This window comes from Castanea sativa, chromosome 10 (assembly GCF_040712315.1).
Source record: "Castanea sativa cultivar Marrone di Chiusa Pesio chromosome 10, ASM4071231v1".
NCBI lineage: Eukaryota > Viridiplantae > Streptophyta > Magnoliopsida > Fagales > Fagaceae > Castanea > Castanea sativa.
Genome location: NC_134022.1, coordinates 30,487,601 through 30,502,209, shown reverse-complemented (window position 1 = coordinate 30,502,209; position 14,609 = coordinate 30,487,601). Strand labels below are relative to the sequence as shown.

General features: G+C 32.9%; 2 protein-coding genes across 5 annotated transcripts in view; both read right to left on the bottom strand.

Moving 5' to 3' along the window:
* Positions 1-740: 740 nt before the first annotated feature.
* LOC142612856 (uncharacterized) lies at positions 741-4,503 on the bottom strand. 3 transcript variants are annotated; one of them, XM_075785025.1, is made up of 8 exons: positions 4,381-4,503; positions 3,844-4,006; positions 3,402-3,459; positions 2,989-3,057; positions 2,816-2,911; positions 2,346-2,435; positions 1,534-1,601; positions 741-1,137 (listed from the first exon to the last, which is right to left on the bottom strand). In XM_075785025.1, exons 2-7 carry the CDS (start codon positions 3,990-3,992, stop codon positions 1,551-1,553), a joined length of 513 nt encoding a protein of 170 aa, XP_075641140.1. In that variant the 5' UTR covers positions 3,993-4,006; positions 4,381-4,503; the 3' UTR covers positions 741-1,137; positions 1,534-1,550. The 3 variants fall into 3 exon arrangements, with proteins under 3 accessions (XP_075641140.1, XP_075641141.1, XP_075641142.1); XM_075785026.1 differs by having other exon boundaries at positions 4,346-4,428; XM_075785027.1 differs by having other exon boundaries at positions 977-1,130.
* Positions 4,504-7,081: 2,578 nt separating this feature from the next.
* Positions 7,082-14,609, bottom strand: part of LOC142611817 (lysine-specific demethylase JMJ17) — a 38,628-nt gene continuing 31,100 nt past the window's right edge. The window contains exons 24-34 of one of the 2 annotated variants that reach the window (XM_075783960.1): positions 14,158-14,236; positions 11,957-12,094; positions 11,707-11,840; positions 11,235-11,355; positions 11,089-11,162; positions 9,980-10,124; positions 9,538-9,687; positions 8,388-8,483; positions 8,218-8,313; positions 7,898-8,097; positions 7,082-7,451 (exon numbers count right to left, since the gene is read on the bottom strand). In XM_075783960.1, the coding sequence (XP_075640075.1) occupies positions 7,217-7,451; positions 7,898-8,097; positions 8,218-8,313; positions 8,388-8,483; positions 9,538-9,687; positions 9,980-10,124; positions 11,089-11,162; positions 11,235-11,355; positions 11,707-11,840; positions 11,957-12,094; positions 14,158-14,236 (1,468 nt within the window). In that variant the 3' untranslated portion in view covers positions 7,082-7,216. The remainder of the gene's footprint in view (positions 7,452-7,897; positions 8,098-8,217; positions 8,314-8,387; positions 8,484-9,537; positions 9,688-9,979; positions 10,125-11,088; positions 11,163-11,234; positions 11,356-11,706; positions 11,841-11,956; positions 12,095-14,157; positions 14,237-14,609) is intronic. The other variant, XM_075783961.1, reaches the window with a different exon arrangement.

Sequence of the window (14,609 nt, the reverse complement as noted above, 5' to 3'; positions counted from 1 at the left end):
AGAGGGAAGAGGCGTTGCCGCTGGTGGCTATGATCCACTTAGTCTCTTTCTCCCCCTTCTCTCTCCCGCCGTTGTACATTTGTGAATCCAAAATCACCACAAACGTATGTGATTTTATTTGGAACGGGGTTGTGATTCTAGATTTGATTTAAACTAAGTCAGTTTGATTTTGATTTAGATTTAGATTTGATCTTACGTGAAAACTAATTATTGTAATTTTTAATTAAAAAATGTCACGTCATTAAAAAAATGTTAAGTTATTATTCCGTTAGTCACGTAAGTAACACCACAAACGGCAATTAATAAAAGGACTAATACAACTCATTTTTAAAACTTGAGGGACTAATTGCGCTCACTTGAAACTTAAGGGACCAGTTGCGCACATAGAGTAAACTTGAAGGATTAACATTGTAGTTTCACCTAAAATCATTGTAGTAAAAACTGATTATTTTATCATTATGGGTAAGTTAAAATTAGTTTTGAGAATGTATAAAGACATAATGCATTATTGTATACATTAATAAATTTCTCTTTTTAAGGATGGAAAGAAAATGATGACATGACCACAAATGTAACTCAACATAAATGTAGCACCAAGAAATTATACTCTTCAACTTTTATATATATATATATATATATATATATATATATATATATATATATATATATATATATATATATTTTTTTTTTTTTTTTTTTTTTTTTGATGAACAACTTTTATATATTTTTACTATAATATATATATAGATAAATAAGAGACTTTATTTTATATCAATTTGTCGGGATGACTACAAAATTGAAGATTTAATAACAAAGTTAGGAATTCATCCTTGATCCAAAAAAGATAATAAAATACTCAAAAAAAAAATAAAGAGAACCAATTTCTCTTTTTGACCGAGTGACAGGTGCATTTTTAAATTTTTTTGGGAGCCTTTTTATTTCTAACAGAATTATAAAAAAAAAAAAAAAAAATACATTCATAAAGTTCCCATCACATTCATTAACCAATTTTACAACAAATTATAGAGCATGTAAAGATTTAAATAATCCACTTGGTTTGTTTCAATAAATGCTCCATGCATCCACAGCTCCACCTTTTTTTGCCCCCCAATGCCTGCCTTGCTAGAGAGCTCTAGCCTATAGTAATTCATCGGATTAAAATATCAAAGACGTGTAATTTTAATGAATAGGCAGTTTTTTAAAAAGATTTGCAATTTTTTATTCCTGTAGGACCATGATTTCAGGGCAACTCAAGTGAAACATGACAATGAACTAAATTGTCACATAATATTGCTTCAACAACTATGTTGTGACTTGTGACGTTTTTCTCTTTTTTTATCATAAGTAGAATAGATCTATTAAAAATTGAAAACACTTCATGTTCATGATGATGAACACAAACAGTTCAAAAAATTACAAAGCAAAGCTAAGGAAATTGTGAAACTCAAAAACAGAGGTACATCTATGTTGTGACTTGTGAGTACAACATTCATTTAACAGTCCCGTTATGTACATGAATAACAAGCAGCTTACATCCATTTAGAGACATCTTACTCTGCTGCTTCCAACTTCATCTTCCTGCTAACATAATCCAGGTATCCCTGCCCAAAATGCCAGCATATGAGACAACTCTGAATTCAGAATAACTGCTCTGAAAATACCTTCAAACTAACTGTTCAAATATTGCATAACTATTCTCTGATTTAGTCTATTTAAGACCCTTTTTTTTTTTTTTTTTTAATAAGTAATAAAGATGTATATTAAAAAAAACTACCTCATGAACACAACAATTTCATGCAAATTAAGAGAAATCGAAATAGTAGCAATTTTTTTTTTTTGAGAAACAAATACACAGACGCGCACACACACAAGGGAAAGAAAAAGGGGTTTTAACACAAAAGCACACCACAACTCTACTCAAAAGATCTATTGAATTTTCAGAATGTTGAAAGTTTTATAAGCAAGATACCCCCAAATAATAATAATAATAATAATTACTATGGCCTGCCTTCTTACTGCCAGCATTATTCTGTCTTTTTTAGTTTCAGTAATCAAACTTAGTACATTTTAGTCACCTCTTGCCTATGTTACAATTTATACATTTTTTTAATATGTAAATCTCTAATCCTACCAGGGTAAATCTTGAATGTATTACATTTTAAATAGAAATTATCTAGATCTCTAATCATACCAGTTTGTTGTCTGACAGCACATGGATGAGTCCATTGTGCTTAATATAACAATTGGAGTCCATTGCATTTTACATGATGAATTCCGTGTTAAATATGTAAAGCACAGTGAACCATTTGATTTTTTGATGGAATGTATAGAAGAATGAATAATACCTGGAGTATTCCCACAGCAGCAAACTTGTCAATTATTGTCTTTGACTGGACTGGATGTAAATTCAAAGGCTTTAACAGTAATTCCACATTCTGCAAAATAGTAACATGAAATTAGACTCTTTGACATTTAGTAATAAGAACACAGATAACTAGATGTAAATTGAGATTGAGATGCATAAATCATTATAATTTTCCAAATCTAGCGTTTGCAGTTCATCCAACATTTCCTAGGCAAAGGCCAGGTTTCCAGTAGCTAGCTACCCAAACAATGAAATTGATATTTTCAACATTTTGGAAAGGAAAATCACAGATCTCATATAGTAATCATAATATTAGGTTGACACAGGGTAATCCAAGTACATCATTAGATTAATTAAAAACCTTCCACATGTGCTGAGTATCTATAGCTATGCCACAATTTCTACATATGAAACTTCGCTAAATCTCACAATATAGCCAAATGGACCAACCTTAGATGTAAAACTCTCATCCCAATACGTGTAGTTTAAACCTTTGAGTTTCCCTGTTTTACAGGAATCATCATTGAAAAGCTTCACTTGAACAGCCTAATCATGGTGAAAAATTAAAATGCAGTCAGGGAAAGAACAAGAATCTATATTAATTGCTCCACTTGAAAACTCACATCAGGTGCGCTTCGTCGTCTGTCGAAAGGGCAGCCAACAACAAAGCCCACCAGAGAGAGTTCAGAGATCTGTACATGAACAGAAGAAGCCGTTATGACTTTGACTTTGGTCTGAAGATAGCTCAAAGTTCAACACCACTCAACATAAATACCCAATTTATCTAGATAGAGAACTTCTTGCAGGAAAAAAGAAAAAGAAAAAAAGAGCCTCTCGTGATAGACATAATAACAGGACTCAAACTTTTTATTCCATGACACTACTAGCACGATTGTTCAGTTTATTTCATCATAGGATACCCTCTTTTGATTTAACATGACACTGCAGACAATCATTTCGATTTATAACCTTCTTCTGAATTTACAATAACAACAAAATACAATCTTATAAAAGAAAATCAACAGAAAGTACTCACCAGACTTTGAAAGTCACTAACCATTAGATCAATATTTGATTTCTTCCTTAGCAGAACACTGCAGCATCACAATAATTGACATTTATACCATATAATAAACAAAGTTTCAATGAGAGCGCTAACATAAAATGGGGAAAAAGGAGCCCTAAAGGGGGTCTTTGATGTGGACTCATTGACCCCACGCCACATGACAGCAATGGGTAATACTACCTGCACCACCGAGGCCTTAATGGAGCTATCACTCAAACTGCTCACCAAGTGAAGCAATAAGAGAACTCCTACCATCAAGCCACACCCTGTGGTGGTAAGAGGGATATGCTGCTCTAGTCTATAAAACTAGAGATTCAACATTCACCGACCATACCATATACTGGGTGGCCTTTAAAATGCATTGTCAAGCATAGTTTCACGGTATTATAAAAAGTATAAGATATCAGATTACCTTAGAGGTGAAGCTATCTTATTGTGAGTGTCTGAAACAGCAAGCCCAACATACTTATCACCAACATCCAGACCAAGCAAACGACCCCGTTTTACTGCTTTTGACGTGAGCAAATCCTGGAACAAGTTCAACGGCTTCACGTACCTCATTAATCAACCAGACCCTTCAACAACAAAAAACAAAACCTTTTATTTGTCACTATGTAAAATACGTTTTAAGCAAATTAACATTACAAAAATGAACAACATGGGCAATAATATTTTTACTTCCAAAATGCAAAGAAACAAACTTTTTTGTTTTGCTTTTTTAATGCATCAAGTCCAGCTTTTCGGCACAAAGTTCATTTTCATTGCAGCATTTTTACAAACAGTTAGTCTACAGACTCTACACAGAGATCAAATGCTATTTGTTACATATTTCTACTGTGACATATTTTTTCACAAACACTTTTGGAGCAAAAATTTAACACAGAGAGAGAAAGAGAGAGAGAGATATTCATTACAAGTGAAATTCAATGTTTCAGACGAAGTGAGTTACCGTTCGGAATGGTTTCAATGTTTCAGACGAAACTCTCAAAATGGGTACGAGTCTACAGACCCAATTACACCAATTTATGATAAGTAGTAATTGAGGGTTACTTTTGATTTTTTTTTTTTTTTTTTTTTTTTGAGAAGCTTTTTTTGTTAGTTTAACTAGATATTTGGGTGAGAGAATATTTGAATCATGTATATTTTTGTTAGTAATTAAATTACAAGGCTTTTGTAAACATAGTAATTTGTTGATATAATTCAAGTTGGGATTTTTAGACATTTCTTAGATATTTTTTTAATAAATAATAACATTTTTTATAAAAAATTTCTTTAGGTAAAGTACGTGCCTACTACGTGGTATATGGATGCTTTTTTTTTTTTTCTTTTTTTTTTTTAAGAATCATCTGGATGCATTTAAATGCATTTATTTTCTTTCCATTTTTTTTAAACTATATGATTTTTCCCCTCATTTTGAAGGTTTAGAGGTATTATGATAATTTTAAACCTCTTTAACATTATTTTGGTCATTTTTGAATGTGTTGAGGATATTTTTTCATTTTAAATATTTGGGATATATTTTTTATTTTTTATGTAAATATTTTACATATTTATATACACACATAATTAGATAAATATGCTAGATTTTATTTTAAATAATTGGACTGGATTGAGTTGGGTTGGATTTGAATCATAACTACTTTGTTAAATGAGGAATAAATAGGTAAAAGGTATTTGAAAATCCAACCCATTCATAACCCCAAACACCTGTAATTCGGCCGAAATTTAAATTGTCTACTCGTGATTTGACATTTTACCTACCTGAGTTTTAACCAAAATTTAAATTGCCTACTTGCGATTTAAAATCCCATGATCTTGTATTTTTTTTATATTTTTGTGTTTTTGGATGAGACATAAAAATGGAGTAAAATTATATATTTAACCATGTTTTTAACAGATATATGTTATTGAACTCTAACTGAGCTAACTTCTGATAAGTAAAGTGTCAAATTTTAAACCACAAGTAGGCAACTTAAATTTCAGTCAAACCACAAATAGGTAAGTTGTAATTTTCCCTATTATTTTTTAAATAAGTAAAGTCTTGTGGATGAGCAACTATTAATGTATACTCAATGTTGTGCACTTTTCTCCTCATAAATATGAGTCTCATTTGCGGGATTCACATTATGTAAATGGAAAGCGTAGTACCCCAAATATACCAAACAATTTTGTCTAGCAAAATATCAAAGAAATTATGTTCTTTTAAAAGTTTTTATTACAATACATTGATCTTTTAAGTTCAACAAGAGTATAAGAAGATAAAATAATGAATTCTCCTGAAATCTCTAATTACTAGTATGTTTGGGATTACTTATTTTTATTGGTTTATTTTGTTCAAAAAAAATAAATTCAATATAAGTTCAATTGTACATAAAAAGGTCAAACTTTTAATAGTTATATAAATATATATATATATATATATATATATATATATATATATATATATAAGCTGACAACAAAAATAAACGAGATTTTAAACTTGTTCAAACTCAAGTCACAGCACATTCGCACCTCTTAATTTCAACCACAAAGCAGCGTATATACAATAAGCTTTTTCATTTTATGGGACAATTTGATTGTTGGTGATGACAAAATATAAAAGCTTGTTAGTCTTTTTTGGGCCCATACATGTGCCATGTTTTAATACATCAGTGATTAAGTTTGAGTTCTTTTAGGGAGTTGAGACCAGAACTACTGTCAATGGAGCATTCGTTGGCCATTACCATTGTATTTCATAATGTAATGACTAATGAGTAGGTGAAATAGATTTTTACTTCTAAAAATAAGTGAGCAAGGAATAAATATGTGCAAGTAGAATACACCAAAACTTGTTTAAAAAAAGTACAATACAACAAAAATAATATTCATAATAAAAAAGAGTTAATTGATAATTTATCAGACTTATCTTGTAGTTTGTTTGAATAACTTTTGCATTAGAGACCATATTAGGCATTGAATAAATGAATCAAGGAGAAGAAAGTTAGCAATGAAGCATTCAACAGCATGACAACAAAGAGATTGCAATCCTGAGATGTTAAAGAGACACGAAAAAGAACATGGGATAGCTTTCAGCAAGGCTAGATAAAGGTAATCGGCAAGACAAGAATGGTATATTCAGCAAGATCAAAGTAATATATTCTGCAAGGCTAAAATAATGAATTTAGCACAGATAAAAATGTTATATTCCATATTCATTTGGACATGAATTTTGTGTTCAACAACAAAAATTCCATGTTCAGTATCTTGAACGTTTTGTATTAACCAAGAAGAAAAAAGAATTATTCATCAAGAAGAAAATCTCATATTCAGCCGCCACGGGTGAAATCCTGCATTAAGACGAAGTCAATAGCCTCAAAATTGAAAATCAAAGCACAAGGGAGGATGGGTTGGTAAGGAAAGAATACAACTTTATCTGTGCATGTCAAGGATCATATGAGAGTGGTTTTTGAAGTTAATTAGTAGAAGAAGTGATAGAGAAAGATGTGTTTGAGGAGACACAAGGGTGAAATATGCCTTCTGATTTTTCTCTCTAATGCTCACTACTTGTGTCTCCTCGAAATTTTGCTGAAAACAAGTAAATCATAGGAAAGGAAGAGTCTAGAACAGGAAGCTCAATTTAATTTCAAATTGTGGGCCGGCTCAAAAAATTTCACATGCAGATGAGCACGTGTTTATAGGACAAAATTTTCTTATTATTTCTCAAGGAGCTGAAAACAGATAATTGAGCGGAAACCATAAAAATCAATTGAATAAATTAAATGATTGATAACCATCTACTTCCAGTTTTATTGTTGTACATGGAAAAATGGTGAAAGAATGTCAAGCTCAGCACGTTTTTTTGCTGCTCTTCTGAAGGGCTTCCGATTTCGCCACCATAAGCGTTCAATCCCACTGCTAAAACTATTACTATGATCTGTAATTGAAACCATCTTTTGCCTTGGACTAGGCTCAGCTTCTCTCGGTTTCTTTGTATGTTTAGGAGAAGGTGTTTTAGGCTCTACAAACTTGACACTAACTGATCTGTCAAGGCAATAAAGGGAAAAAAGTTACTAAAGATGAAAAGATGTATATATATATTGAAACAGATATTATGGTCCAAACAGATGACAGAAGTAAGAAATATATAATTTCTTCTCTCCCTCAAATTTTATGAAAAAATCTACTCATAATTTATCACCAACAGAATAAAAGACAATCTGGCAAGATTTTATCCCTCCCAGCACTTTCCTCCCAATAATAATCATTTAAAGAGAGATTTTCATTTTATCATATGTTCTTTAAATGCTCGTTTGGAAGAGATTATTCCATAAACCATCATCAAACATGCATTTTCAGCTCTGTATTTTGTGCGTACTTACTAAATTACATTCCCAAACCCAAAGTAAGTCCTCAAGCAAACAGAAAAATACAATATATATGCAATTACAATTTACATGCAAGGAATTTTTTCTTAACTTAAAGCTTACCTATCAAGATCAACTGAAGGTGTTGCAGACAAGTCTTGTTGTTGAGGCTTACAAGCAGGACAGATGTAGACCTTTGGTGTGGAAACTAAGTTAATGCAATCAAAATGGTACCACTCATCACATTGATCACAAGCAATCATTTTTCTCTGATCATATGGCTTTCGACAAATACAATAAAGCATACTTCGTTCTTGTAGTAACTGCACCAACCAAACACTAGCTGATCAATGAAATGCCAAGGCAAATATTTTTCTTTTTCCTTTTTCAAGTAACGCAAAGATAAATAGTTCTTTTTTTTGTGGGGAGGGGTATCTCTGTACCTTAATCTCCTTCTCCAAGTAAAAAGGCAAATTTTCACCTTCCAAGATAAGTTCATAAACTTTATCTAAACTGAGAGCTCCAGAATCAGTTGCAACCTGTATATATAACAAAAGAGCCAATGAGAGAGAGTGAGAGAGCAAGAGAGAGTGAGTATGAGAAATTTATAGACCTTCCTGGCACGTTCTGCCCACTGCAAGCCAATACGCTTCACTTCTGTAAGTTTTTGCCTATAATAATCTTCAGGTGGAATGCTCATAGAAAGACCCTGCCACACATTCTTGATTTAGTTGATCATCTATGTCACAGTATAGCAAAAGTGCTTTTGTCAAGAAATAAAATTTTAAATCAAGTTCTGTCAAACAAATACAAATTTCAAAGAGAGATTTTCTAAATCCCAGAAAGTGTCTTGTCTGTCCAGCTCACTTTTGAGGAAGGTTAATTAATGCACTCACACTTCGGGTCATATTTGTTCTTTCAAAGATCAAATCAATTAGTGCTGCAACCTTCTTTACAAGGAGTAATTAATATTGAACTCTTGAATTATGGGAAGGGCCTTTGTAGAACAGATGTAATTGGATTAAAAAGCACCCCAAGGGGAAGTGTGCCAATAATAAAAATGCAGCCCTTCAACGAAAAAGTACTTGTAACCATATTTCAGTCTCACAGGAACATTGTCTTCAACAAATTCTTCTTGACAAACTGAAAATCCAGATAACCTAAGTAATATGACAGCAACCCAATGATATCTTATAGTAATACTCGAGCATCTATAATAGATGGATTGCTAAACAATTACTGAGAGCTATATAAGAACTAAGAGTGAAAAAAGGATTTGCCTGGATTGACTGCCCATACCAACCACATCTAGTATCTAACCATACCTCCAACACCTTATAAGGGGTTGTAACTGGTCCTCACTACTTACCCAAAAAGGGAAGATAGTCCTCACAAACCCAAATCAATCATTATTCCCCAGCCCTAGCCAAGCCTCCTATCCACTTTCTATATGTTTTTGTTTATATTTCTTCCCTAAAAAAAGAATTTTTCGTCCCTTCATAGAATTAGAGACACAAAGCAGAAGCCAGTAGACATGCAACACATCATGAATTTTGTAGGGGCAACATAGGCATTAAATCATATTAGGTTCTTGTGGAAATGGTTTTCTGTGTCTTTTTTCATCTGTCTTTATTTAGTATTTCTCAAGAACTGACAAATATTGAGTTAAATGATCAATGGATACCCTTGGAAGATGCTATCCCAAGAATGTAGAATAGTCCCAAAAGACAAGTACACAAGTACTAATTGTTGATAAAACACACCTCTTTCAAATGCTGTTGAATCTGTTGGATCGTGGGCTTTTGTGAACCCCCTAATAACCTATTGACTTTGAATCTCCAAGAGTATCTAGCTAATGCCAGCTCAAGGTTGTGATTAGCTTGATGATCATACAGACCTGCCACTTCAATGGCCTGTACAATAAAACCATTTCCAATAAGGAAGAATGTACAAATATGTGGCTATATAACAGTTAACACTCAAAAGATAACAATTTTATTAGATTGGAAGCTATATTACATTTTTTGTTAACTAACAAAATTCATAGCACTAAAATGTTAAAGCCAATTATGCACTTAAGGAAATGTGTCAAATCCAGCAGAGAGAAAATAATCCAGGTTCTCAATAAAAAGAGTACAACACAACAACCAAATGCTTCTACTGCATAATATACCAACAGTAAATAATGCTAGCCTTGGCAAGTACCTTAAGAGCAGTAGTTAATTTTTCAGAGACCACACCGAGATCTTTATCAAAATAAGCAAACGAAAAATTGACTATTTCTGTCAAGAAAGTTCTGCATGCCTGAGCTTGATCCACAAGCTGTTCCAATACATCTCTTTCCTCAATCCTGTAGAAAGCATCAGCAGTTATCAATAAAACAAAACATTCACGTGCAGGAATTTGATAACCCATCATATAATATTCAATAAAAACCCAATCAAAAGCACGTGCCAAATTCAGTGAACCATTTATTTTTGCCACTGTCAAATACCCATAGTAGTTATGTAAGTGCAATTAGATAAGCATGAGGTAAAACAATCATGAGCCTAACAAGAGAGGCAAAAATTAAAAGTACAAAGCCAGAAGAAAACCAAAAGGTGAACATAAGGTGGACCAGGCCGGCCATCCTTGGTTAACATATGAATCACTTAAAGAAGAAGAGAAGATACCCAGTTTACAGGGCACACCCTCAAGCTCGGTTTTGGTTGCTAACCACCTGCTCAGTTTTAGGAGTAACTTGAAATCAAGCTAATTTAGAAGTCTATTAGCGAAAATTTATGTCATATGTAGTAGCAGCAATTCCAATCCTGAAAGGGTATTGTTATTAAACAGGCTGGTGGCAAACTGCTAGACATCAGTGTCTGTCATAGAATTTCACAACCCAAGGTCTCAGCCATCCCACTTCTCTGATTGCTCAGCCACACTTCATAGTTCTCTAGCCTTAGCTGCTAGCACTGAATCAGTTTGAATAGAAAAGAATCTCCATCCAAAACCCAGATCAGTTCTTGCTATTCCTACTACTGCCACCTTAGTTTTAGAATCAAATGATCCAGCACAGTTAAACCGTTTATAATGTGGGGGAGGAAAAGTAAAATAGCAAATATAATTTGAATTACACAGCAAGGAAGAAGACTAAAATTTATATCATGCGCATTCAGCATCATAAGAAATTTCAAAAGTCTTCCAAAGATGCATCAGTTTTGCCAATTTTTTTTACCAAGGGGAAAAAAAAAGTATTACCTAATAATTTATGAAATTAAAAAAATTACAGAAATTGAAAAGTAGTTCTCATCAATAGTGCAACATATTACCACAAAGAAAAGTCTTTAGCATCAGATAGAAGTTCAACAAGCATTTGTAATTCAGGACGCTTCCCTCCAAATCTCTGTACCAAGCAAAGATGTGAGACAGCATACAAGCTTCTTATGGAAAACACATTGAAGAAATAAAGGCATACCATAGGGCCGCCTTTATTTTGAAAATTTGATCCACCCTCCAAAACTTGGCAATAACAACATATATACACTTCTGCATGATTTGAATCTATTGTCGTTGGTCCTAGGCACCGCAAATGATAGCTGTTCATATGAAAGATATCTAGAACATGTGAAACCAGAACAAAAAAAAATAAAGCAAAGAAAACAAAAAGTTGTGAAAGGTAGAAGTAGAACAACAATTAAATTTTTTGGGATGTTCATTAGCAGATTAATTGGTAGGCAAGGGAAAAAAGAGGGGCAAGGAAGAATCTACAGAACAATGGTGAAGTCTTGAAGCTTAAAATTCCTCAAATAAAGATCAGATGACTACAGGATAAAATTGAGATTGGAATAACAACCTACTATGCAGATGATATATTATTGACTGTGGTTTCTCAACCTTGATAAACAGATTAAAAAAGTGAAACACCAACATAGTAGAAAATACCTTACCAGTACTTGCATGTAGAACAAGTAAGAAGCTCCAGGTCATCGGTATCATTGGAGCAGCAGACACATAAGTTTCTGGTTTTACAGGGGCATGACGTGTCATATATATACAAAGATCTATCTAGAGTCTGCTTTATCTGTACAATGATATTATTAAACAGACATTGTGAGTTGTGACTAAACCATCAATGAATTTTAGAAATTAAAACATCAAAATTGTATGAGAAAATGGATAAGATTGACAGATTGAAACCTTTCGTAAAGCATCAAGTAAAGAATTGTTCTCTCCAATCACATCTATGCAGCGCTGCACCCACTTCTCAACCCTTTCAACTTTACATAAGACCATATCAAGTTCTGAGCAACTAAAAGCAACAGCATTTCCAAGTTCCTGCAGATATCGCACAAAATTTTCCAACGAAAGAAGTCATTAATATCAGTAGCATATTGAAAGTATAGCTTAAAACAAGTGAAGCTGACAAAGGCTTTGCAACACAGGTTAGAAAGATAATTTCTTGAAAACATAAAATCAAAAGCAACAAATCCTTTCAGCCATATTGTGAGTCTAATGAAAGTAAGGAAGGACTAAAATCTTTTTTTTTTTTTAATAATAAAATCAAAAAAAATATATGAAACAATAAGATGGGAAAGAATGACATCATTCCCCAGAATTATAGTTAGTAGAAACCCAGAGCATCAAATCCTTTCAGCCACATCGTGAGACTAATCAATGGAAGCAAGGAACAATAAAATCAAAAATATAAGACAATAAGATGGGAAATGATGACATGATTCCCCAGAATTATAGTAACTAGCAACCCAGAAGTCCAATGAAATACTACTGCTCATTGGAGGAAACAGAACTCCATGCACAACAAGAGTTCATAGTTATGGATACATAACAACATGACATGAGACAAGGCAACACGGCAACTATTGAAAAACTAGGACATGACACTGCAGGGCTACAGAAATTAATTTATATTTTTATGTATATTTTATATTTTAAGCATATTTTATGTTAATAAGTGATCATATTTAAAATATTGTACCTAAAATTCGTAATAAAAATTAGTGATAATAATATATGTTTTGGGTGCTAAACATTATTCCCTATTGCCTTTCAGCTTTGTTTGACCAACAGAATTGGAAACAAAAAGCATTAATTAAAATCAGTCAGCCGGGTTCTCATACATTAATTCATTAACAACAAGCATTTTTTGAGGTTCGTATCAGTGGGGAAGTGAAAAGCATTAATTAATATAATGAAAAGCCTCACAAACATCACTTAGCAAAAGCAAATTAAAAAAAAGAAGACAGAAAAAAATTGAGGACAACAGCAAATGGCAAGGGCAGATCAGCTAAAGACCAGCACCAATGCGGAGCTAGCAGTGCTAATGGGTTGAGACAAGTGCCAATGGGCCGAGACCAGCACTGATGGGCTTTGCTGGTGTGCAGATGGAGGACAACAGCAACCAAATCAAGGGAGAGCATTGAAGGACCAAGACCAGAGGCGATGGCCTGTTCTGCTCAAAAATCCCACCTTTTTTTCCATCTTTTGTTCAATTTTTTTTTTATCACCATGTCATAACTGTGTCCCAGTCGTGTCTTGACCATGTCCAAAATAAAAATAAAAATAATGTTTTTTTTTCATGGACACAGACAGTTGTCTCCAACACAGACACACTGAGCTTTTAGTCGTGTCCATGCACCTCTCCTAATTGTAAGCAGGTCTGGGCAACTCATGTAGCATTATGATATATACATGGCTAAAGCTTTCTTGTGCCAATTTGACTAAGAAAGAAAGAAAGCATTCCTATGCAACCCTTAATTCCAACAGAAGCATGAAAAAGTTACAAAGACAGATTGACAAAGTACATGTACCCTCTCTTTTTTGATTAAGTAAAATACATGTATCTTTTTTTTGTATAAGTAATAAAAAATTATTAACAGAAGAGCGCAAAGGGACACAACCCTAGTACACAGGATGTAAGGATGTATACGACGGAGAAACCCCCAAAAAAAATGTTTATCCATGAACTCTAGGAAGTCCAAGGTAAAGAAAGTGTGAGAAGTCGAAATCCAGTCATATAGAGTACTCAAAAAAAAAAACTTCCAACTTTAGTGTGTGTAACTCATTACGCTCAAAGCAACAGGATCTTCTAGAATAATTATACTGACCAACATAAAAGAAAATATTTTGGAAATACAAAATTGACATTACCAATAGAAAAGGTAAAGCAATCTATGGTAAACACTACCTTAGTCTATATAGAACTTGTTGATATTTTAACAAATTAGCATGCAGGCCCATCAATATACTGATGAACATGAAAAATTGCAACATGTGACTATTATACAGATTCAAAAAAATGGAACAAGAATATAAGTGGCTTTATTGATGGCAATATAAGTAATCAAACTTTAACAAACACATGCCCACACACTGCGTACCTTGAGCTCTAGCATTTGAGACCAAGATCGATGCTCAAGCCTTAGATTGAAAAACTGAAACACTTGTTCTTGCCACAGCCTACATGTACAGTTACAATGTAATAAGAATCAAGTAATGTTAAATAAACAAATAATCAAGAGAAATATTCCCAAAGCTTGGTTAACCCAAAAATGTTCATCAATCTTAGAGAATAATTTGCACAAATATACACCATCCAATTTAGTTGGCTGAGTTTTGAACAATATCAAAATAAAACAAAGCTTATATAGAGTGCATTGAAGCTATCAAATATGTAACTATCAATTCTCTCCAATATATATAGGCAACGATCAAATATGACAAGAAACTTCATCTAGGTTTGCAACAGGGCATAGGTAAAGAGACCTGAAAAAACTACAAGGAGAACTTAAAAATAAAAAAATAAGAAAAAAAACCTGCATTTGTAAAGAAA